General features: G+C 40.8%; 1 protein-coding gene across 13 annotated transcripts in view; it reads right to left on the bottom strand.

Moving 5' to 3' along the window:
- Positions 1-21,119, bottom strand: part of foxp1b (forkhead box P1b) — a 155,970-nt gene that overhangs the window by 58,824 nt on the left and 76,027 nt on the right. For all 13 annotated transcript variants that reach the window (XM_085273056.1, XM_085273069.1, XM_085273055.1 and 10 more), the window contains one exon: positions 19,457-19,626. In XM_085273056.1, the coding sequence (XP_085129182.1) occupies positions 19,457-19,615 (159 nt within the window). In that variant the 5' untranslated portion in view covers positions 19,616-19,626. The remainder of the gene's footprint in view (positions 1-19,456; positions 19,627-21,119) is intronic.

Raw genomic sequence — 21,119 nt, 5'->3', positions numbered from 1 at the left:
GTTTCTGACTGTACATGTTTTCCCATTGGCACTCACTGCCTTGAACTGCTCTGACCTGAGACCTAACACATCATGAGCTGCCGAGGGAGAATTCCCAGTGTGTGTGTGTGTGTTGAACGAAAGTTCCTCCGAAGGAGAAGATTTTCTATAAATCACAGGCCAGTCCAATTGGCTATGGATTTAGTTGCAGCGGGGAGAGACAGCTCCCTGGGAATAGCAGTGTCTCTGTTGAAGTCATTCCAAGATGGGTAATATGATCCTATGCCGCCAGGAATAAAGGAAGGGAAGAGAAAAGCAGGGAAAAAAATCTGATTGCCCCGGCCATAAAGAGGAGTAATCTCCAGCAGTGTCCAGACACATCACCCGTCACACTGGACTGTAATGTATTTCAGTCTCACAGGCAGATGATGTGACACATGGTGAGCCTCACTTTTTTCAGTGGTTTTCTCTTATTCTAGAAATTATTAACCTTCATTGACTTGGTGGGAAGATATGGAAGGTAAATGGAATGAAAGAAACAAAAGTTTGCCAGTTCTGGTGCCTCACTCTCTCGTCTTGGTAGACTCCTTGCTGATGAACACCGAACAGCCACATCATTAATACCGCTACCGAGTGAAGTGAAACGTTAATCAGCCTGTTAGACTACAATGCTATGCTGGGAAACCATAAGCTGTTACTCACGTGGTTGTCACTTTGACATATACCACTCACCTTAACGCTGTTGCCAACCAAACAGCATTTCCCCTCATGGCTGGAGCCTACCCCAGAAGAATAATGTGCTGTAGGCAGCTGCCATCAGGAACAGCTTGAGGAACATGACAAAGAAAAATCAAGGCATGAACCGAGCCTCTACACTCAACAGATCCCAAACTGATTGCGCGTCTGCGGGATGAGCTGGAACAAAACTGATTCACAGAGGCCCGTCCGCATTAACCGCAGGACCTAAAAGTATCTGCCTGCAACCTTCCAATGTAAACTAGCTGATTAATGATCCTGGAGGTCATATAACTATACTGAAACCCAGTAGAGCTATCTATTCAGAACTGAGAGAAAACAACTGACAATTCTTCAGGGCCGAGCATTTAAACCAGGAAATTACAGAATGTTTGGTGCTATTTCAAAAGTTGGCAAGCTCTACAGCACCAACATTTCTTTCTCTTCTTTTTCTTTGCTTAATTAAATGAGGGTTTAGAGTTTCCTTCACCTTTAAGGTAACAACTAACCTCTGGTGATTTTAATTTGAATCTACAAATCTTAGATGCACTTGTGTATCACTAAAGATAAGACTGATCACCCATGCTGGCCAAAGGAGCATCTAGTTCCCAGCTCACAACTCTGGTTTACAAATTCTCTTTCACGTGATCGTTTTTTGGAGTGTTTATGGACTAACAAGTCATTTCATTGCTTTCAGTGTAAGCACTTTCCTCAACCATCTTAAACTTAATTAACATGCAGAGTGCAATGTGGTGACAGAATTGGTCGCCCTCAATCTGCCTGAGCCACCTTCAGCCTTAGGCGCTGAAACCTGCAGGCTGCTGGCTTCAATAAATGTCGCAAGAGAAGATGATCAAAACTCAAATTAAGTTATGCACTAAGCTTTAAGGGCTTACATAAACATGTGATGGAAATATTAAACAAAGTCAAACTGAGGAAACAGACGAGGAGAAAAACTATGGGTTAAAAAAAAAAAGCTTCTTGATGCAACTGGAGCATCATTTGAATTAGTGCAATTGGGTGAATAATTTTTGCCAGATGTTGGATTTTCATTGATGAGTGAGCATTGCATATATACAATAAATCACTAGCCTCCTGTTTTTTAGAGAGAGCTACTTAGTAGTGGCTGGCATGCATAAGAAGTAAAAAGCAGGAGGCAGAAGTAGCCAAAACAACAAGCACTGCAGGAACCAAGGGCATGTGGGCTATAGAGCTGCTGGGGTGGTGGGCGGGGGGATGACAGACTGCTGTTCAACTCCATTAGCTGCTATGTGAGAGGGGTGCATCTAGCAGCACACGACCTGTGAAGAATCTTAGATCTCACTCTATCTTGGAATGGGGACTGCCGCATTAATTCTAGGAAACTGTAATCTCTCAAGCAAATCAAATTACTCTCATTAAGCGCAAGAAGAAAACTGCCTCTGTAATAAGTATGTATAAAAAGTATTTATTACCAATAATCACCTCTTTAATATGAGCTAGCTTACAATGGCTTTATTTTTGCTGATTAAGTTTAAAAATGGGGTAACAAGGAAGGGCACATGCTCACGGACACATACACAGGACATTCAGACACACGCGCGCGCTCACAAACAGGCTTCCAAACATGCACACTAATACACAGCTCATGGAGTTTATGAGAGCAGTTGCTACAGTGATTAAAGGGGAGGGTAGAGGGATACAGTGCTTGAGGGCCTTGGAGAGGACATGCCTCACCTAGTCATAAAAACACACCTCTGTCTTTAAGCCAGCGCCAGAATCGCTCTCAGTGGGTTCACTTGGAGGTGAATCACTAAAGAATTTACATGCAAAGTAGCACATGTCATCACCCAGACGGTCCACTTGTGCCTGTATTGTTACACTGTAACTTGGCGTACACTCAATGACCGCCACATATTTGCGAGGGATTGTGAGGCTGATGGCCTGACCCAGGGCAGGCGCTCTCAGAACAGAGCGATTTCTGAAATATACACATCTGCTGCACACTTCTTTGTTTTTTCCCCCCCTCCACTTTGTAATTTGCATAATTTGTGTATCTAGAAGTCGCACTATTCCATCACATAGCCAACTGTATGTTAATGTTATGCACGTATGATTTTTAAACAGTAAACAAACAAATAACATTGCGGGAAAAACGACTCTGGAGGGAGGTGAAGTCTTTGCGCTTCTTCCAAGATATGACATCATTTCACAAAGTACGAGCTGCCAAGTATAATTGCCCTGCTGGTAAATGGAGGAGACACAGCTTCCCTCCCTCCCTGTTTCTAGTATTTGAGTCTTGATTCACATACCCAATTAATTACATCTAAATAAAGCTAACTAAAAGACAGCTAACAAAAACATATCAAAATGGGTGATAGAGAAAAAAAATTAAAGAAAACAATTTGTCTGTACAAAATCAATTAGGATTGAGGGTCAGTGGGTCATTCATTTACTGGTTCAGCATAATTACCTGTTTTCTTCCCCTCATTTACCTCTTTATTCATCTGGGACACTGATGTCCCTGCAAACCAAACGAACACACTTTTTGTGATTATTCAAATTAAACATCGACTCCTGAGAGAAAACGTCTGTCAAGCTACAATGCGGCAAAGCTAATATGCTCTAAAAACAAACTCCCCCGAAGCAAAATGTGGGAATTCTATTAGATGTCAGCCTACATAGTGTAAATTTCAATTTGCTTTGCCCAATCAGGTGATAAATAAAGGGTTTAAAAAAAGAATCAAATTAGAAATCACAATTTGATCTTGTGGAATATGAATTATGATGAAAATCTGCTGAGGCGCTTCTACTTACAGTATGCCTCCATGTCATATGTGCTGCGAGAGGACAGGTTACAGCAGTACTGTTGCCCCGTGGCTACAAATCATTGCAGCTGCTTCTTTGACTGTCTATCAAGGAGGCCGCATCCACTCATGTCTGTACCGTCTGCTATGATTCACAGCAGGAGGAAGGGGGGAGGTGAGACAGAGGAGGAGAATCATGGCTCACTTTAGATATTCTCCCCTTCTTCTAAAAGAAAGCTGTAAAGACATTTATAAACTGCACTGCGCCTATATAAAGCAGAAGTGTTGGTCTTTTAATAGACAAGGGCATTTATCAAAGAGCAGGCTCAGTTTAGCCTGCCTGCAGAATATCACATTAACACTTTGTAAACATCCACCCATAAAGATAATTATTTTGATTGCAAGACTCTTTCGAGGCTTTCCTTCCCCTCCTCAACATCTGGTGAAAATATGGGGCAAGTGCTGGCTTTCTGGCTCCTGCTCAGGTGGTTAAAATAGACTGCACACATGCACGTATAAACAGAGCGGTGGTACATTTTTTCCTTCTCTAGCTAAATTTTCTTTTCTTTTCTTTTACTTGTGGCAAGTCAGCGAAAAGGCAGAAGCTGCCAGGAAGTGAACCTTCTTCTCTCCAGCCAGAGAGGCTGCTGGGATATGCCTGGACCTGCAGCTGTAGAGAGTATTAAGCGTGATGCTCTGACAGGCAAGGCACGGGCTGTTACAGGTACAAACAGCAACTTTTTTCTCCCATTATGAGCCAACCAGGACTTGGACTCACCTGCAGCTGAAATGCAATGCAATGCCAAAAATGGGCTATAATCTGGGAGTTGAGTAATGTAATGTTAAAAAACAGCCACTTCTGATCAATAATGTACTCTGTAGCTGTTTAGTTTTTGTTTTTTTACTATATTTCTTTGTGATCCTGGTTGTGTAGTGGAGCCAAATAAAGGAGCGAAGGCCTCAAGAGTGGAACAGAGCATAGGAGATTGTGATAATTGACCAGGATGCTGCTACCATGGAGTCCCCTGTCCCCTCACCTTCAAATCCCAGCGGCCCCGTTTTCAATTTAACACAAGGCTTGACCAGATTTCACTCATTGCAGGGCTAAGGCACATCTTTGACACTTTTACATTAGAAGCACAGCTTTCTGCTGATTAAAAAGCGTCTCTCTACCTCTCTCCTGCTCTATGGCGAGAGGTAATGTGAGAGGGGTGTCCATTTCCTGTCCTTCCTTTCTTTCCAAATCAACCACAAATAACTCACAGCCTCCTGTGCCTATCTTGATTTCACTCTGGAAGATAAGGACACCATTTATTGTTTTCATTGAGCTTGAGTGCTAAGACAGAGAGCACTAAATTACTCTCAGATCGAGATAAATGCACCACAAATCACTAATTCAATCCATCTTCAATGCTGGTGATGCTTTGAAGAGAGGGGGGCTATCAAAAGATCACACTGTGAAACCGGAATCTGGTGGTGTGATACTGGCTAGAGACCTCATCAAAATGACAAGAAAAACTAACTGTAACCTGAGTTAGAAGTCCCCTTGGAGAGGCAGAGGGCTGCAATAATCTGTTTATGTGTTAAAATAGGAAATTCTCTTTTGTGTGACTCCTTCAAAGCTCTATTAGGCTACGTTCACACTGCAGGTCTTAATGCTCAATTCAGATTTTTTGATCAAATCCGATTTTTTTTGTCTGCTTGTTCACTCTACAAATAAAATGCGACAGCAAACGCGCTGTAGTGTGAACGCTCAAAGCGGCCCGCATGCGCAAAAGAAGATGCCACACACAACGCGCTCTGTTTAGACCCAGAGCAAACAATATTGTTTGACTGATGGCCCTTAATATAAAGACTTCGGACTTTACGTTTCCCAATTTTTGCTTTAAGTTATTTTGTTATTTACATAATAATGTAAATAACCTAATACTGATCCTCATTGCTGTTTTAGAGGAGCGGTGCTTCAAAGGATAGTTACAGATTTCTGTCAGAATCTGCAGATTATACAGTACAAATAAAATGTTCACGTTTCTCCAACGTTGTCTTCCCAACAGTTTCACTGACATCTACACTGGATGGCCAGGAAGCGTTCGCGATGTCTTCTCCGGCGCTGATAATTGGCATCTGTCTTGTGTCAGTGACGTAAAAGACGCATTTAATGCGACATGACCGTTTAAACATCAGTCGCTTTCTAAAACATCCGATATGTATCGGATTCAGTACCACATACGAAAGTGACCCAGATCGGATTTGAAAATATCGGATTTGTGCCGTTCACACTGTCATAGCATGATCGGATATGGGTCAAGAAAATCGGATTTGATGCGCTTTCGCCTGCAGTGTGAACGTAGCCTTAGACAATGAGTGGATGAACTCAAGGACAGTGTATACATGTATAACAACGAGCTGGAAATGTGTGTGAAGAGAACCTCTGTTCCCGCTAGTGGTGGGACGTTGGTGAGGGGCCGCGGAGTGGAGAGTATTTACTGATGCGGTTATCTTGTTCTTTGACAGGCAGAATCACTCAATCAGCCGCCGACGGCCGGGTTCAGGCAAGCATTACACGCACATCCCCGTACTTGAGGAGAGGAGGCGTCAGCCGAGCCAGATCTGATCAACAAATGCAGTTCTCCTGTGCCACAGCTATCTGAGATGATGATGATATTATTTGGAAGTGAGCAAAGTGATGGAGACAGCACGGGGAGAAACACAGAGAGACAGAAGGAGACAGAGCGAGACCTGAAGGTGGAACCTCCTGTAAGGTGCCACTTCTTAAAGGCAAAGTGTCTCTCTGCTGCAAAGCAAGGAGATAACATGCTGATGTATTCTAATAAGATGCCGCGCGCCTCACCAACACTCCCTTTAGCAGATCAAAGAGCCAAACATTTAATATGTTGGGGAAAGTCTTGCATTAATTATCAGAAACTTGAATTAAAAATAAAAACTTGTCTGTCCAGTGGAGTTACATACCAATTAAAAACACAATCCTAGCCGAGTCCAAATGACATTTCTAATGATAGCTTTTAAAAATTACTGACATGTACATGTTATTAAAAGGTTAAAGAAATTTGCATTTAGCAATGAGGAAAAAATAAATATAGTGTCGAGTGTGCAGATAAGAGCTCAGTAATTAGGAGGAGGCATTGCAGTGGTGGAAAACATTTGAAGAATAAACCTGGAATAGTTTGCTTCTTTCTCTGTTGCCCTACAGATATTTTACATTATTCAATCCAAAATACCATCTTTCTGATTCTAACTTTTCTTTTGCATGTTAATGTTTAATAAGAGCCCTTGGCTATCTATGGGCACAATTATTAGATATCCGCAGAGAGAAATTGAAAAATTAATCATACTCTCAATTTTGTACTTCTGTGATCCATTGGAAATGGCTTTAAGAGGGGGAAGCATCTCCCCTGTCACGGGCTTCATCTAAACACAATCAATATGCTGCCAGAGATGAGTTGCTTGTGCAACCAAGACAATTGCGTCAATACTGTAATTAACTGATTATTTATATGTTGGCACTTGTCCTGATGCGCTGCCAAACAGAAATGCTTCTCTCTCTTTCCTGGAACAGAAATACTGAGTGTGTGGGGTAATTACCAAAAACATTACACAACTCTGTCAGCCTTTATCACCCAGGAAGTTGTGTCATATATTGGCCACCTTTTGTTTGATGACACATGCTAACACACAATCAAACTACTTAAAGTGTCATAAAGGAGGAGCACTGAGGTTTGTTTATATTTAACAAAATATCCAGAAATCTTACTGTAAGATCTTGAGATCTTGCATGCTAATATAATGTACTGAATATAAAATATGCCACTGTGCAGACAAAACCACATTATTTGATATATTCCCACACAATACAAAGTTTTTAAGTGGCACTTTAGCTTTTGAAAAGGAACAAACAGAATAAAATAATGTAATATGCAAAATAACGATAGCTAAAATTTCACTACTGCCTAAGGTTTCCCATAAAAGACTGCTTTTGATGTACAGTCCTTTCACTGTGTGTTTAAATTTCAAATCAACTACAGCACACATGCGATTTAAAAAATATCTCTTATTTCTGTTTGGAGTAACAACTGACATATGATCTACAAAAGCGCCGTAACCAACTGCATCAAACAACATGCTGGAAGCCTGTCAGGCCATGTGACCCTTGGTGAAGAAGGCCCTCTTTAAAATTCTCCCAAATACATCTTTTTATTTTGTGAGTGGTTGTTTTTGATATTTACAGATGAAACAAATGGAACTTGTGGGGGCTCCATCAGTGGCTAGTAGGGCTGTTCGATATAATGATATATATCGGCTGACGATATAAAAACGTCTATCGTTTCATTTTACGCTATCATTTGTTTCGTGGTGTCGCAAAATAAACTGTTTACGGTAATATTTTTTCATCGTTTTAATGGTCACTGTAGTGACTATATTAATTTCTTAAAGTTCTCTCTTTCTCTTATATTTAATATAACCACACTACGGACGGACAAGCGCCTGTTTTTATGCGTTGTCGTTAGCAACAGCGACGGTAACAGCATCGCGTGTCCGCTTGTTTATGTTCCACATAAACCTTTCACAATAAAGCTCAAGATCCTGTTGAGACTTTTCAAAATAAACTGAATCACGTGAAAGAGCAGATTATTTACGGATGAGAAGTAAAAAAGAGCCGCCAGGTGCTAAAAAATAAACCTTAGACTCAAATGTTAGAACAGGCTTTTCCCCGCAGCACGCCGTGTAATAAATACTCACAAAGAAAACGGCGGCCGTTACAACTTATGTCTAAAAATGTATCGTTTCATGCATCTGTTAAAACACTCGACTCCAGGTACATGACGCGCAGCTGGAAACACTTCACGCAAGTCGAGCTGCCCGAGATTCACAGAATTTACAGAAAATGTTACATTTTTGTGATTTATATCGTTATCGGACGATAGAATTCTTATATCGGGATATGAGATTTTGGTCATATCGCACAGCCCTAGTGGCTAAATAGATTTTTATTTACTTTAAATGAAAAGAAGTGCAGTTTTGATCAAGACTTCCAAATATGTCAATGTTACAAGTTAACCTGGTTAAAAATACATATTTTTAAATAACAGGGGGGTTTTACATGTGAATCCGTGAATTAAAACAGCTTCGGTGTTTAAGAGTACAGAATCCAGATCAGAGTTTTAGTGCACAACATGCAGTGAGACCTGAGTAAAGGTTACTAGTTTCAGGCATTCTGATTTAAAGAATTGGACAGTAGCAGTAAAACCAAACTCACATGTCTGTCTAACACGGCAGTAATGTCAAACAGTTGAGTGTGCCTTGGACTAAATCCCAGCTCACCTAAATGGATTAATAAATTGTTGCCAGGAGTTAAATGTGTAACTGACACATTAAAGCGTGCATGGGTGCCAAGCCATCTAAATCATGCTCGTGTTTAGTTCTGTTTCTCAATGAACCACAGTTACACTATTGTTTTAGGTTTTACACTTAGCTTGGCCATCTGAGAGAAATTACTTGTGTTCCTCGTGTCAGTGAGAACAAGACCCGTGATGGATCATGGGCTTCTCAGTACGCTCCTGTTGGCCTTACTCAATTTCCCCTGCCATGCTTCAACCGAAACCCCCCATCCCACCCACAGACAGTCCACGGACAGAACGGTGTCCTCCTTAAACAACTCTTTCTTTAACATCTGCCCAGAAGCAGTGCTGCTGCCTTTTGTCCACTCACTGTCTCCCAAGGCATGTCATCCAGCTCTAATCAAGCAGAAAATGGTCATAAATATTTCTTTCTGCTAGATTTCACATTCACATTTCACGCAGGGACATGATATTTCCCCCCCCTACCTCCAGGGAGTACCTAATGCAAAAAACAGTCACTTATATTCAAGGCTCATGTTCCTTCAGTCAAATGCAGAACATATTTCCCGTTTGCAGGGAAAAACAAGGGGGGGGGAAAGGGAGGGAGCAAAGAAAAAAAGCAGAGGAGGGAGACATAAAGGACTGTCTTATTTTCTGTGCCATTTACTGGCTAGTACTTTCACAGCCATCCCATTACATCATGTCAAAGATTGTAAACAAGCAAATAACAACAGCGTATCAGAGACCACAGAGAGGGTGCAGCACCCATTGTCCTGGAGGTCTCTCTGTCACCAGCTAGGGAGGGAAAAAACATTTGTTTTCATAGTTCACTTAAATAATATATATCTTTCTTTATAGAGAGAAAAGGTCTGTGCGAGGATTTATTTGAACCATTGTCTCTGGCCTGGCTAAGTATTTATGGCACATGTCATTCACAGGATGCCGAGGTGCCATCACTTTTATTTATGACAAGACATCCCATCATGCCATTTCATTCTCTAAATGGTACACAGCTATTCACCAGTGAATACCGGCCTGTACCATTTTTCTCTCAAATAGAGGCCATGTCACCGCTGAACGTGCACAGGGGGTTGTTATTAATCACTCATACACACTTTGATGGGTGAATACATGTCAAACAATCAAATTTACTCCAAGAGACCTATGCATGGTGTGGCTGTCCATAGATATTTGCTTCAATGAAGGCTCATTTGATCATCAGAACTGGTAGTTTATCATATTTTACCCTCCGTGCAAAAAACATGGCTGTCAACTTTTTTAACATATAACAGAAACAAGGAGTATACACTGTGCACTGGTGCTGTACTGACTGAAAGGTTACATCCATCTATCTATCTATCATAAAGGTCAGTCTTCTTGTCATGATGACTATATCACAACCTGTGAAAACAGTTGGATCGTGGCTCTGACGGCAACGTTCCAAACATCTGACGAATCAACCTTGATCATGTCATCATTAGGGTTCTGGGTCCCAAACCACGCTACAGATTTAAAGCCAAAATATCTTGTCCAGTTAAAAGAAACAAATCTCCTAGCTTAACTTCATGTAGTTAAAAGCAGATTATAGTTGTAGTTGAGTTTCTTTTCCTCAATGTAAACACATCTGTGCTCGTTCTGCTTCACTGATAATTTTTCCCTGGCATGATTTTTTCAGGTCGTCATATTAACTTTGGTGAAAATAAAGCAAAACTTTAAGAGGTTAACGTAATGAACGGTCTCTGCACTCACTTCTTTTTAAGCCATGAATATCCTTCTTACCTCCTATCATTTAGCTTAGACTTGGTCTTAAATACTGAGTCCTTGGGAAGCACAGTTGTTTCAGGGTACTCCAGGGAGCAATATCTGCAGTCTGTGTGCCAACAAATGGCAGCAGGTGGCATTTTGCTACTGTGCAATCACCTAGCTACTGTTAGAACTCTAGGACTTCCTCCTCTGTCACCCAGCATAACCAGGACTTGAAGCCAGATGCCAAGGGTGAACACTGCTGTCTATTACCCGCACTGTGCCAAGAGATTATGAATAAGATATAAAAGTCAGGCTCACTACAGGCTTTTCACATTAGCCCGGCTGTGTAAGGGGATGCCCCCTATGCATACATGTATACAAGCAAGTGCACGTGCTTGCAAGTGTCGTGCACACACCTCCACATGCACATGCACTTAAACATGCATCCATACATGCACGTGCATCAATATTTTTCATGCACATACAGACTCTATCTGAGGCAACTCTACCTTTGTAGAGACATCTTTTGCACACCCAAAAATGCCTTAATCTGCAACAAGGATTATTGGAACAAATAAGTGTTTTAAAAGGGGAGAGTCCCGGTTTCAATTTCAATAGCTCATTTAACCCTTATCTGCCCAAATCCTTAGGGTCCATTCTATGTTAATTGGATCTACATTGCACAAGCATTGGGGGTGTTAACAAGCACAGGCTATGAATATTAATTACCCTGAAGTTTTCTGCACAGGAAAGACTTCACTGATACATATTAATTCTATGAAGTTTTTAAAGTAGTGCTCTCATTAAAAATGAATAGGCACTGCGCTTGAATGTTTTCCCATGAGGAATTGTGCATCCTTAAGTCTATCCCTAATAAATTGGGTCAGATTGGATATCCTTAAAGAACAGCATCTCCTTAAAACGGGATTATTATTCAACTAAATGTAAACATTGCAATCGGGTGAAGAAAGGGTTTTGTTTAAACTGTGTTTTGACAATGGCCATTAAAGCTAGTCATGTCTGAGCGTGTACTTTCCCAACCACAGCCTCCTGAGGGCCTGTTAAAACGGTTACTTATTTACAACACTAAACACACAAGTTGTTCAGCTAAACAGTGCTAAATTACTCTGTTTGCCTGAATGTGTGTGTGTGTGTGTGTGTGTGTGTGTGTGTGTGTGTGTGTGTGTGTGTGTGTGTGTGCACGTGTTTCCGTGTGCAATGATTTGTGTGTGCATGTTGATGTGGAGCATTCAGAAGCTGTTGCTGGCACTACTTTAAATAAAACATTGAGGATGCATTAGTCCTCTGGCTAGCCGAGGCCTCTCTCTCTCTCTAAGCCATTTAATACTGAACCTATGCAGACGTGTTTCCCTGTCTGCCTCCAGCCAGCTGCTTCAGACACCTGCTCAAAGTTTAGAGTTGCCCACTTCAGCACAAACACGCACACCATGGCCATCAAAGATGATCCGGGCACCACACAATGAGAGCCACTTCACTCTTCCTAATGATACCAGCATACACTTGCATCATTTAGATGGGAGGCATTTGTACGTCCACACTTCCTTGACAACATTCCACAATTTTTCCACTAGGACAAACAGTGTGTTTCAACTAAAGACTGAGGATGCACCCAATTAATATCATAAATCTGGTTAGGATCGTGATACTATTCGGCCATCTGTTTAGTCCAAAACCCGGGTTTACATCCAGCTTGTCAGTAACACCGCTAACACTTCTGAATCAGACACTTTCAACATTATCTTGCTAACATGTTATAAAAAAGAAACCTATTTGGTCATTCAGTTTAGAGAGGTTTGCTGATTAATTAATCCCAACCCTGTCTTCCTTGTACAGATGCAAACACAAAACCTGATGAATTATAGGAAAAATGTTTAGAAAACAGCCTGTACTAACACCAGCTCTTACCTATAAAATCTGGAAAAGTATAAAAAGGCTTTCTTTTTATGGCATGGATGAATATCTTCACCATTAAATTACTAAATGTATAAGAATACCAGTGATAAGAGAAACTGGTTCTCTTGTCAACACTGAGAAAAGTGAAGCTTCTGTGTCATTTAGTTGAACTGAAGCTTTACATTGTTGCAACAGAAAACTGGGATTTCTGGGTTGAAGGTGTTTATTTCACGTTAACTAAATTAAAAATCACTTACCATGGGAAAAAAATCAACAAAAAGGCTGTAGTCTGTAGTGTCAGTGTCAAGCTCTAAGCATCAGATCAGCCAAAGAGACAAGTGGACTCTGTGTTTTTTTGTTTGTCTTTTATAGCTCATTTGTATTCAGATGCACTCCAGGGAAGTGTAAGGAATTTCTGTTAGATTGTATTGGGAAGGAACAGACTTTAATATGAGAGAAATTAGAAATTAGAACCACAGTATCTGATTTTTCTGTCTGTCATATTCATTTTATTTAAGTAGCCACTGTTTGCACAGTGTTAGAAACATTGTTAATGTTAATGGCTGTTGCATTACCTATCTCATGTTTTAAAGGTGAAAAGGTTTTAAAAAGAGGGGTTTGGTGAGGGTGGGTGGAGGCTGCGTAGGGAAATCAGTTTTGCTTCATTTCATCTGGTCTGTTTTTGTTTTTTGTTTTTCTTTCTCTTTATCAGCTGTTGTGTAAATAGAACTGAAGTCTTCATTGCTTTATTTTGTAATTTTTATTGTATTTTTTTTTTGCACATAAATTTTTTTTTTTTAAACATACCATAATAAATCTGGTCCTTCAAAGAAGAATTTATTTGTATTTCTAGCAAGTTGATTGTGACAAAACCTTGGTTTTACTTTAGAGAAATCAGCTCTCGCTTTTGTTTTATAGTGAATTCTGTGGAGTAAAAATAAAAATAAGTAACATTTTGAACAAGGACATAAGAAACCAATTTTTAATTATGTATCAGTAGAAACTCTATTTTATTAGACTGACTAAAAATGTGAAAGAACTTAATAAAATTGCATGTAACAAAATTACAGTGTCCGAAGAGTCCACAGAACAAATGTACTCAGAAAATGATCTTTTTAGTTTGTTTCAATGTACATTTATGATTCTGGAAAAATAAATATTTTTGGCTTATTTTAAATACACAGTTACAGTTTTTATTAAATCAGAATTATAGTCTGAGTAAAACTAATACATTTAATTGTAACACATTAGAGTAATTTGATTCAAAGTAACATTTTTTTCAGTGTATGTCATTTATTTTTTTAAGTTTATATATATATTTTTAATTCTTTGTCTTTTTCTTTTCTAATAGCAATTTTAAAGGTCCAACATATGCAAAAAAAACTTTGTGAAAATTTAATTATTTACCATGAATCAACTTTTGACATGGCTCCATTAACATGTTTTATTTTATGTGGGTGTAAAAAGAAAAAAAAAACAACCTCAAACCTCTGAGCTACAGGGAAAGACGAGTGAGTGTGTTTGAATGTGTGCGCTTCTAAGTGTGGCCATTCTGATTACCACAATGTCAAACAACTCCTGTAATCCCCCTCCTGCTGCCCACATAGGCAGGGTGTGTAAACAGGATGTCGACCCAAGCAACAGTCAACTATTTTAAACTCTGGGTTTCAGCACACATGTAACCTGCGCTTCATCTCTTGTCAGTCGGACAGCAGCAGCTGGAGGTAGACTCAACAAAATGGATGAGTTCATAGGCTGCTTTGGAAAGCATCCACAAGCCAAAAATGAGGTGCTGGGTGGTTTACCTCTTGAAAGCTCACTAACAAAACCTGGGTGACAAGAGGATATGAAAAGTTGCACCTAGACTAAACACATTTTGTTTTCAGATTTATAAATGTGTGTAAAAGCGTTTAAAAAAAAGAGATGCTTCCACTGAGGGAAGTGCGAGCGTTTGTAAAAATGGTCAGGATATTTTCAGAGACAGAGAGTTTGCTTTTTTTCCTTTAATAATTATTTCCCCTTTTTTTCCACATAGCAACGCTTTGCTGTTCAATTTTCACCTCCATCTGTGTGATTATTAATCAGATCACACATCAATTGCCAGAACCAGCAAAGAAATTCAGCCTGTAATAAAACTGTCATGTGCTGTGGTATAAAGACAGATGTTGCCAGTTGTGTGATAACATAATTAAACTGTTCTGTGAGGGATTCCATAAAATTATTCAAATTGGACGAGCACTATCATTTTACCAATAAGCAATTTAGGGCAATATGCAGTGTCATAACACTGATGTTATCCTCTCTGCCAGATTTTCCAATAAGCCCGAGCCTTTGCTTGGCCTCCTGTGACAGTATGAACAGTATACATGAAGATACGTGAGAGCTGCTAGAGATGCTGGAGTGTCCTTTCAGTGTGATGCACAAACCGCTACACCACGAAGCCACTATACTGCAGCGAAGCGATTGGTCAAAAAGCACACACACACACACACACACAGAGGACGGCTTTGTCATTCATGTGAAATATTCAGCATTGCACTGCACACGTCTATCTTATTCTGCTGTAGAGCAAATACAGAGATACTGGCAGGAATTCAATTCAAAGGCGCAGCGATAAGGGTGCGTTCTTCTTGTGTAACAGTGTATGTATTTCAATCTGGGCATAGCACGCTCTCTCTTTGCCCTCAGCTCTGCTGCAGAGTGCATGCGATTAGCAGAGATCTGAGGCAGAAAATGCTCTCTGGTCTCCTCTCTGACCTGGTGCTGTTAACTCTCTCAGTCTGACCACTAGCCCATAATGTGGACTGGACGCCCAAAACCAGCAGGTCCTACACTTAAAGGCCTGACCTTTGCAACTCCATTCTACGTGAGCATATATATACTATTCACGTCTGTGTGTGCGTACTGGGAGAGCAAGGCTAATCATGGATCACTTGGCCATCAGAGAACAGTTAAGATTTGCAGTTCCACCTTCACAAGCCCCCACAAGGGACAGTGTATGATTTGAATTATGCAAGCAGAGGATGTGTGCCCACTCAGCTCTTTCTGTGGCCACTGTTATGGCCGTCAACCTCACGAAAGACACCTCAACCACACAGGCAGCGAGGAGGAAAACGAAAGAAGTAGCTAGCCGGTCTTATCTTTCAATACGTAGAAAATCTTTAAAAGCACTTGTTGGACAGGGTATGTTAGATGGATGTGCATGCAATAAAAGAAAAGCAGTTATTAATAATTGTTTTAGGTATTTTCTCTCGTGTGAACACCAGCCTAAGTTTATTAAAAGGACTCTTGTAAAGGACAGGATATTAATATTTAATGCTCTACAGTTGCATCACACGAACCAAATTTAGAGCGAAAGAGTAACTCGTGTGTTTAAACAGGTAAGATGCTTTGCTGAAAATGACCACACATCACAGGAAATGTGAATATCGTGAAGACAGCAGCTCTAGAGCTAACAGGGTGTCCTTGAGAATATTACTGTCACCGTGCATTTATGTGACAACTACAGCTGCACAACACCGTTTCCTGTTGCAAAATCATTTAAATCACAAATCACATAACAGGTTATTGCAAAACTTTTTCATACTATTGCTTTTGTTTTATTTTCGCCCCTGCAGTATCTTCACTTCCTCATGTGGATAACGTTAAAACCACAACTTCTGCAACACAAACAAAAACAGAAAGCAAATAAACAGTGTGGTTCAGGGGTGCAGACACGTGTGCTATGAAAAGAAAAAAACTGCACATGCTATAATAGAGACATTTATTAATAATACATGGGTAACAGTGAACACAACGAGCACAGCAACAAGATGCACAACAAATGTTTACAAGGGCACCCAGTTGTCTAACTATTACAACACAACAGACAGGACATTGAGTTCCTCCTATAGAGAAATCTGCTGAATTTCAACAGCATCTTGGGGAAAAAAGAGAAGAAACGCAACACCTTTTTCACCCTAAAAAAATATTTGACTTACTAATAGACATGCTTAATTCAAGCTTATGGTCCACTTCCCCCAAATCTGACTAGTCAACAAGATGAATTCCCCTGTCAGAATCAAGATGATCAAACAGATTACAATTATTTCATCCCCCATCTTTATTAATGAGGACTGTCTTTCATAGTTATGTTCCCTAATAAGAATAAATGATATGCCACTGCCAGGTTTGTTGTTCCGGCTCACTCGAGGGACTCTCAGACATTTGCACTTTGAGTCTGAAAACATTTTAGATTGATTTTTGCGTCACCTAAAGGGGTAATGGCACCTTGCATGTGTTGTGGAGAACAAAGAGCGCAGGAAAAAAAACTCAGTGTGTCAGTTAGAGGCATATTAGTGCAAGCCACAAATAAAACTTAAAAGAACGACTGTGAAATGTCACAAAAGTAAAAAGTTATCGAGTAACTGAGTGAAGATCGTAATGCCCCGGGGACAATTAACATGGTTCATGGTGCGTGAGGGAAAATCCTCGGCTAGGCTAATGGGAGAATAAAAAGACTGCCTGCCTGTCTTGCCAGTAACACTACCATGGTAAGTAGCCTATCAAAGTCCAGTGCCAGGAGCTGAGAGTGAGACATCTCGTCCTTCGTTCCCATCCGCGCGTCATTTATCACAGGCAACAATTAATACACCTCCCTGCATGCGGGCCACACAAATTAACCACTGGATTTGTTCAAACGGCATGAACCAGGAATTATTTCCGCATTTGCTACAGTAGAGAGAATGTTTCCGCAATATATGGAAGCAGGATGGAGAGAGTTGCTGGTTTCTCCTTTCTTTAAATGCCAGGGCAGATGCTGGAGAGCAATAGTTCTTTTTGGACGACTTGAAAACAGGGAGCATGCTTGGACGACTGGCTCTATTCTAGTGGGAAGGCTTTATTTCCATCCCTTGTTGGTGTCAAGTGCACATCCATGACATTTTTCTCGCCCGTTCTCTCCCTCTCCCCTGCCTCGCATTTATCAAAGTTGTAACCCTGTTGTCTTTGCAGAGCGAATCAGAATGTGCCCCTGGCAAAGAATGAAGGAAAAGTCAACAGGAATTAAGTTTCACTGCAACTGTTTACTCAACTGTGGCCTGCAGTTATTGAAATTTTATCCATGGTTTTGTGTGACTACTGCAGTAATGAATTCAGTATGGCTGTGATTTTCTCACTGACGACATGCTCGTTCGGAGCTGGAAAAAAGATGGGTGGGAGGTGGGGCCTGGGGTCTAGCTGGGGTAGTGGGGATGATCTGGAGAGGCCTAAAGGCTTCACAGACTAAGGCTGAGAATCAGAACACACACTGACTCATCCTTTGTACTTACTGAACAATCAACACTTCTTCTGCCACTTACAAAGAGGAAATGGAATTAACAGGGGCATCTTGCACCAAAACAAGCACCACACTTATAAGATGACGACACCTAAAGCATTGTTTTGCTTTGAGTGTATGTTTGACCAATTAATTATATTTACATACACCCATACTCGACAATAAAAAGGGAAAAAACAAACTTTTTTTTAAACAATTCAAAAACATGACTACTGACAAATAGTGACCTTACAGGGTTGTGCCAGTCCAAAGCCCAAAAGCTCCTGTAAAATTAGTGACTTATTGTTCCTGATTTTACAGATAAATAAATGCTAAACAAGTTAAAATTTGTAGTAAAGAATCATGCAAACGTTATGACTTCATTTAATTTGACCTGTTCAATGCTTACATGGATTAAAACATCCCTTCTGATATATCAATACATGGTAGTTCCCCTTTCGCGGTGGTACTGGGAAATAAATCCTCCAGTATCTCTGTTCTCCTGTGTGCAGAGCTACAGACTGGTACCCCTGCTGTTCTGCCTGTGCTAGCACATGATCGGCAATTAGCATTATAGCGAGGGGAAAGTGCTATAAGTGCATATAGCTGGTGTTACAAAGTTCCTGGCAAAAGCCCTGGTCATCTTACTGCTGAAGTGAAACCTGAGCTACACATCTGAAATTTCACAATAAAATTTATGTTATGTCTAAACGTCACCTAAAATGCCAAGCAATGACTCTTTAAACGGCTAAGCTATTTTGTCCTATTATCAAAATGTTCCCATCATTTCCGAAAAACAGAACTGTTCATCAGTAGCCAAATATCACAGCATCAGAACACCGTGATGATTGTGTTCAAAGATGATAAATGATAATACTGAGTTATTGCTCAGCTCTATGTGTTACAATGCCATTTCCCTCTTGTTCCATGCTACAGCTTTGTTTGCCTCCCTGTAAAAATGCTGATGGATGCGCTGTGACAACAGACAGCGGCACAGAGCCGTGCATCATCACCAAACAGCTCCTGACAACAACCCTAGTTGTGCTGTCGCAAAGACCAAGATAGTAGAAGACACACTGATCTTTTCAGTGTTGTTTCTTTAAACGCAGTGTCGTGTGCCACACATAACGCTGACACCAACAGAAAGAGCTTGTCTGTTTGCCTCAAGTCTGAGATGGTGAAAATGTTTCGGCTTCACTGACGATAACGCCGGCGTCTGTCTCCTCACCTCATTGGTTAGTACAGCAGAGTGTGGCATTAGTTGTGAGTGTGAGGTGTGTTTACAATGAGCCGGAGGAAAACGCTGTCATCCAATTGGATGTCACAGTTCCTTAACTGTCTACAAAATCCTGTGGCACCTACATACTTAAAATATGTCAGAACATCATAATAAATATTTGATGGAAATGCAGATGCTGCATGCTACGATAAACACGTTTGCAACCAAACAATCACACAGAAAGAGCACTCCTCGTCTTTTAAATATTCAAAAAGGGCCTCAGTATACATAAATAATAATAATAATGTGTTTATGAACTAGATGTACTTTGAGGAGGAATTAAATATTAAGAGGCACTTTAAGAGGTGGATCGGCCTGCTGTTGACATGGCTTAATAAAGTGAAGACAGGTGTGAATGGTCTACCTGGTGCTGCTGGAGATGCAGGAAATCTGCTGCAGTCACTTCCGCTGACGGCGCGGCACTTTTTGGTCGCCCCTCTCTGGGTACTCCCTCCACGCTCGCTCCTCCATTCTCATTGGCTGGGCCGTTGCTCGTCGCCTCCGTCCCAGATTCTTGCATCATGACTTAAAAACCTGAGAGAAGGCGCAGAAGAAGAGAAAACAGGGACAGAGACAGAGAGAAGCAGCTGTTAAAACACACTGCAATGAGGTCGCATTTCAACTGTGGGCCAAACTATAAACATCTGTCATATTCTTCCCACACAATTTCACTTTTGTTGCAGGTTTCCCTGTTGGTTTGTGCTTCCCCGTGTCTTGTTTGTTTGCGTGTAGCATATGCAATGAGGCAAACACACACACACGCATTCACAGGCTGCCTCTAAACACAGTAATGAACAGCTCCTTTGTTTTGTCTTTTCCAGTGCAGATCCTTTACAGATGACAAGTCCATACCGGGCAGGAGAAAAGCAAGTGGGTTTTGTTTGTATCCTTCAGTATAGGGTATATGGAGAGCGCTGGGGGGGCATGGTGGAGGGGTTGGGGTTCGGCACACATGTAGAGGAACCCAACCTGCGTTGAGTGAGAGCAGAGGAGCCCAAGAAAACACTGGACCTCCAAAACAAAACACTTTCTATGGAAATGGATATATTTACTTGCATGGCTCCCTGAAGAACCACGGCAGAATGGCTTTTTAATGGGAAACAGAGCGACTGTGTGAGGCCTGCCAAAGGATCTCCATGAGAAACATCCAATCTGAGGCTGAACGAAAACAGTCAAATCCTTGAGGGGTGCTCAATTAACACCAAAACACAGGTCTGAATATAAATAAATCCTTTTGCATTGGAAAAAAATGTTGACTTTCATAACTTAATCTAACTGAAAAGGGTAAAATACAAACACTGGCAGTCGTTTTAAGCACCACTGCACGCTTTATGTAAAATTATGGCAGCAGCAATCAGTGAATACACAGCTATTTGCTTACAAGATATGTCCTCAGTTTTGTTTTTGGATACACAAAAGCCAGACAGACATGCCATCTATCCCAGCACACCCCCTCTGTCTCTCTGGGGATAAGTGCCAGTGACACTGGTGCATATCTGTGCCTGAATTCCTCAAATCAGTGGAATGATTTACAGCTATTGTGTGCTGGTCACAGGCTTCATTGCTGCAATGCATCTATCCCCCCAATTCCAGGGCAGTTAATGAAGCTGACCAAGTCAGGCAGAAGCAAATTAACTTGGCTGATTAATTATTTATATGAAGCAGAATAAATGCCTTTAAAACACTGGGCCTCATCATGAAAGAATGTGAAAGTGGAACTAAATGCAGATTTATGGTGTTGCATTTAACGCATGTAATAGGAAGGCCAGTCTGAGTTTATATGTGCTCAGGTACACATGCACAGCGTCTCCAGAGATCCCATCTAAACAAGATGCAGACACACACCCAAGGGGACACACACTCAGGCTGACAGACAGGAAATTGGGGTTGACAACTTGTCACAAAAGAATATTTACAGAGCAGAGGTGAGATAATAATCTAGAAATGGGATTATTTAAAAAAATAAACAGTGGTGTGAGGAGAACTGCGCTTTCAAAATCAGTTTTTTTTAGGGACAGGCTCGTAGC

Source organism: Mchenga conophoros, linkage group LG5 (genome assembly GCF_057382185.1).
Source record: "Mchenga conophoros isolate Kocher_MC1m ecotype Shallow Benthic linkage group LG5, M_conophoros_male_GT1.1, whole genome shotgun sequence".
Taxonomy (NCBI): Eukaryota; Metazoa; Chordata; class Actinopteri; order Cichliformes; family Cichlidae; genus Mchenga; species Mchenga conophoros.
This window is presented reverse-complemented; position numbering and strand designations above follow the sequence as displayed.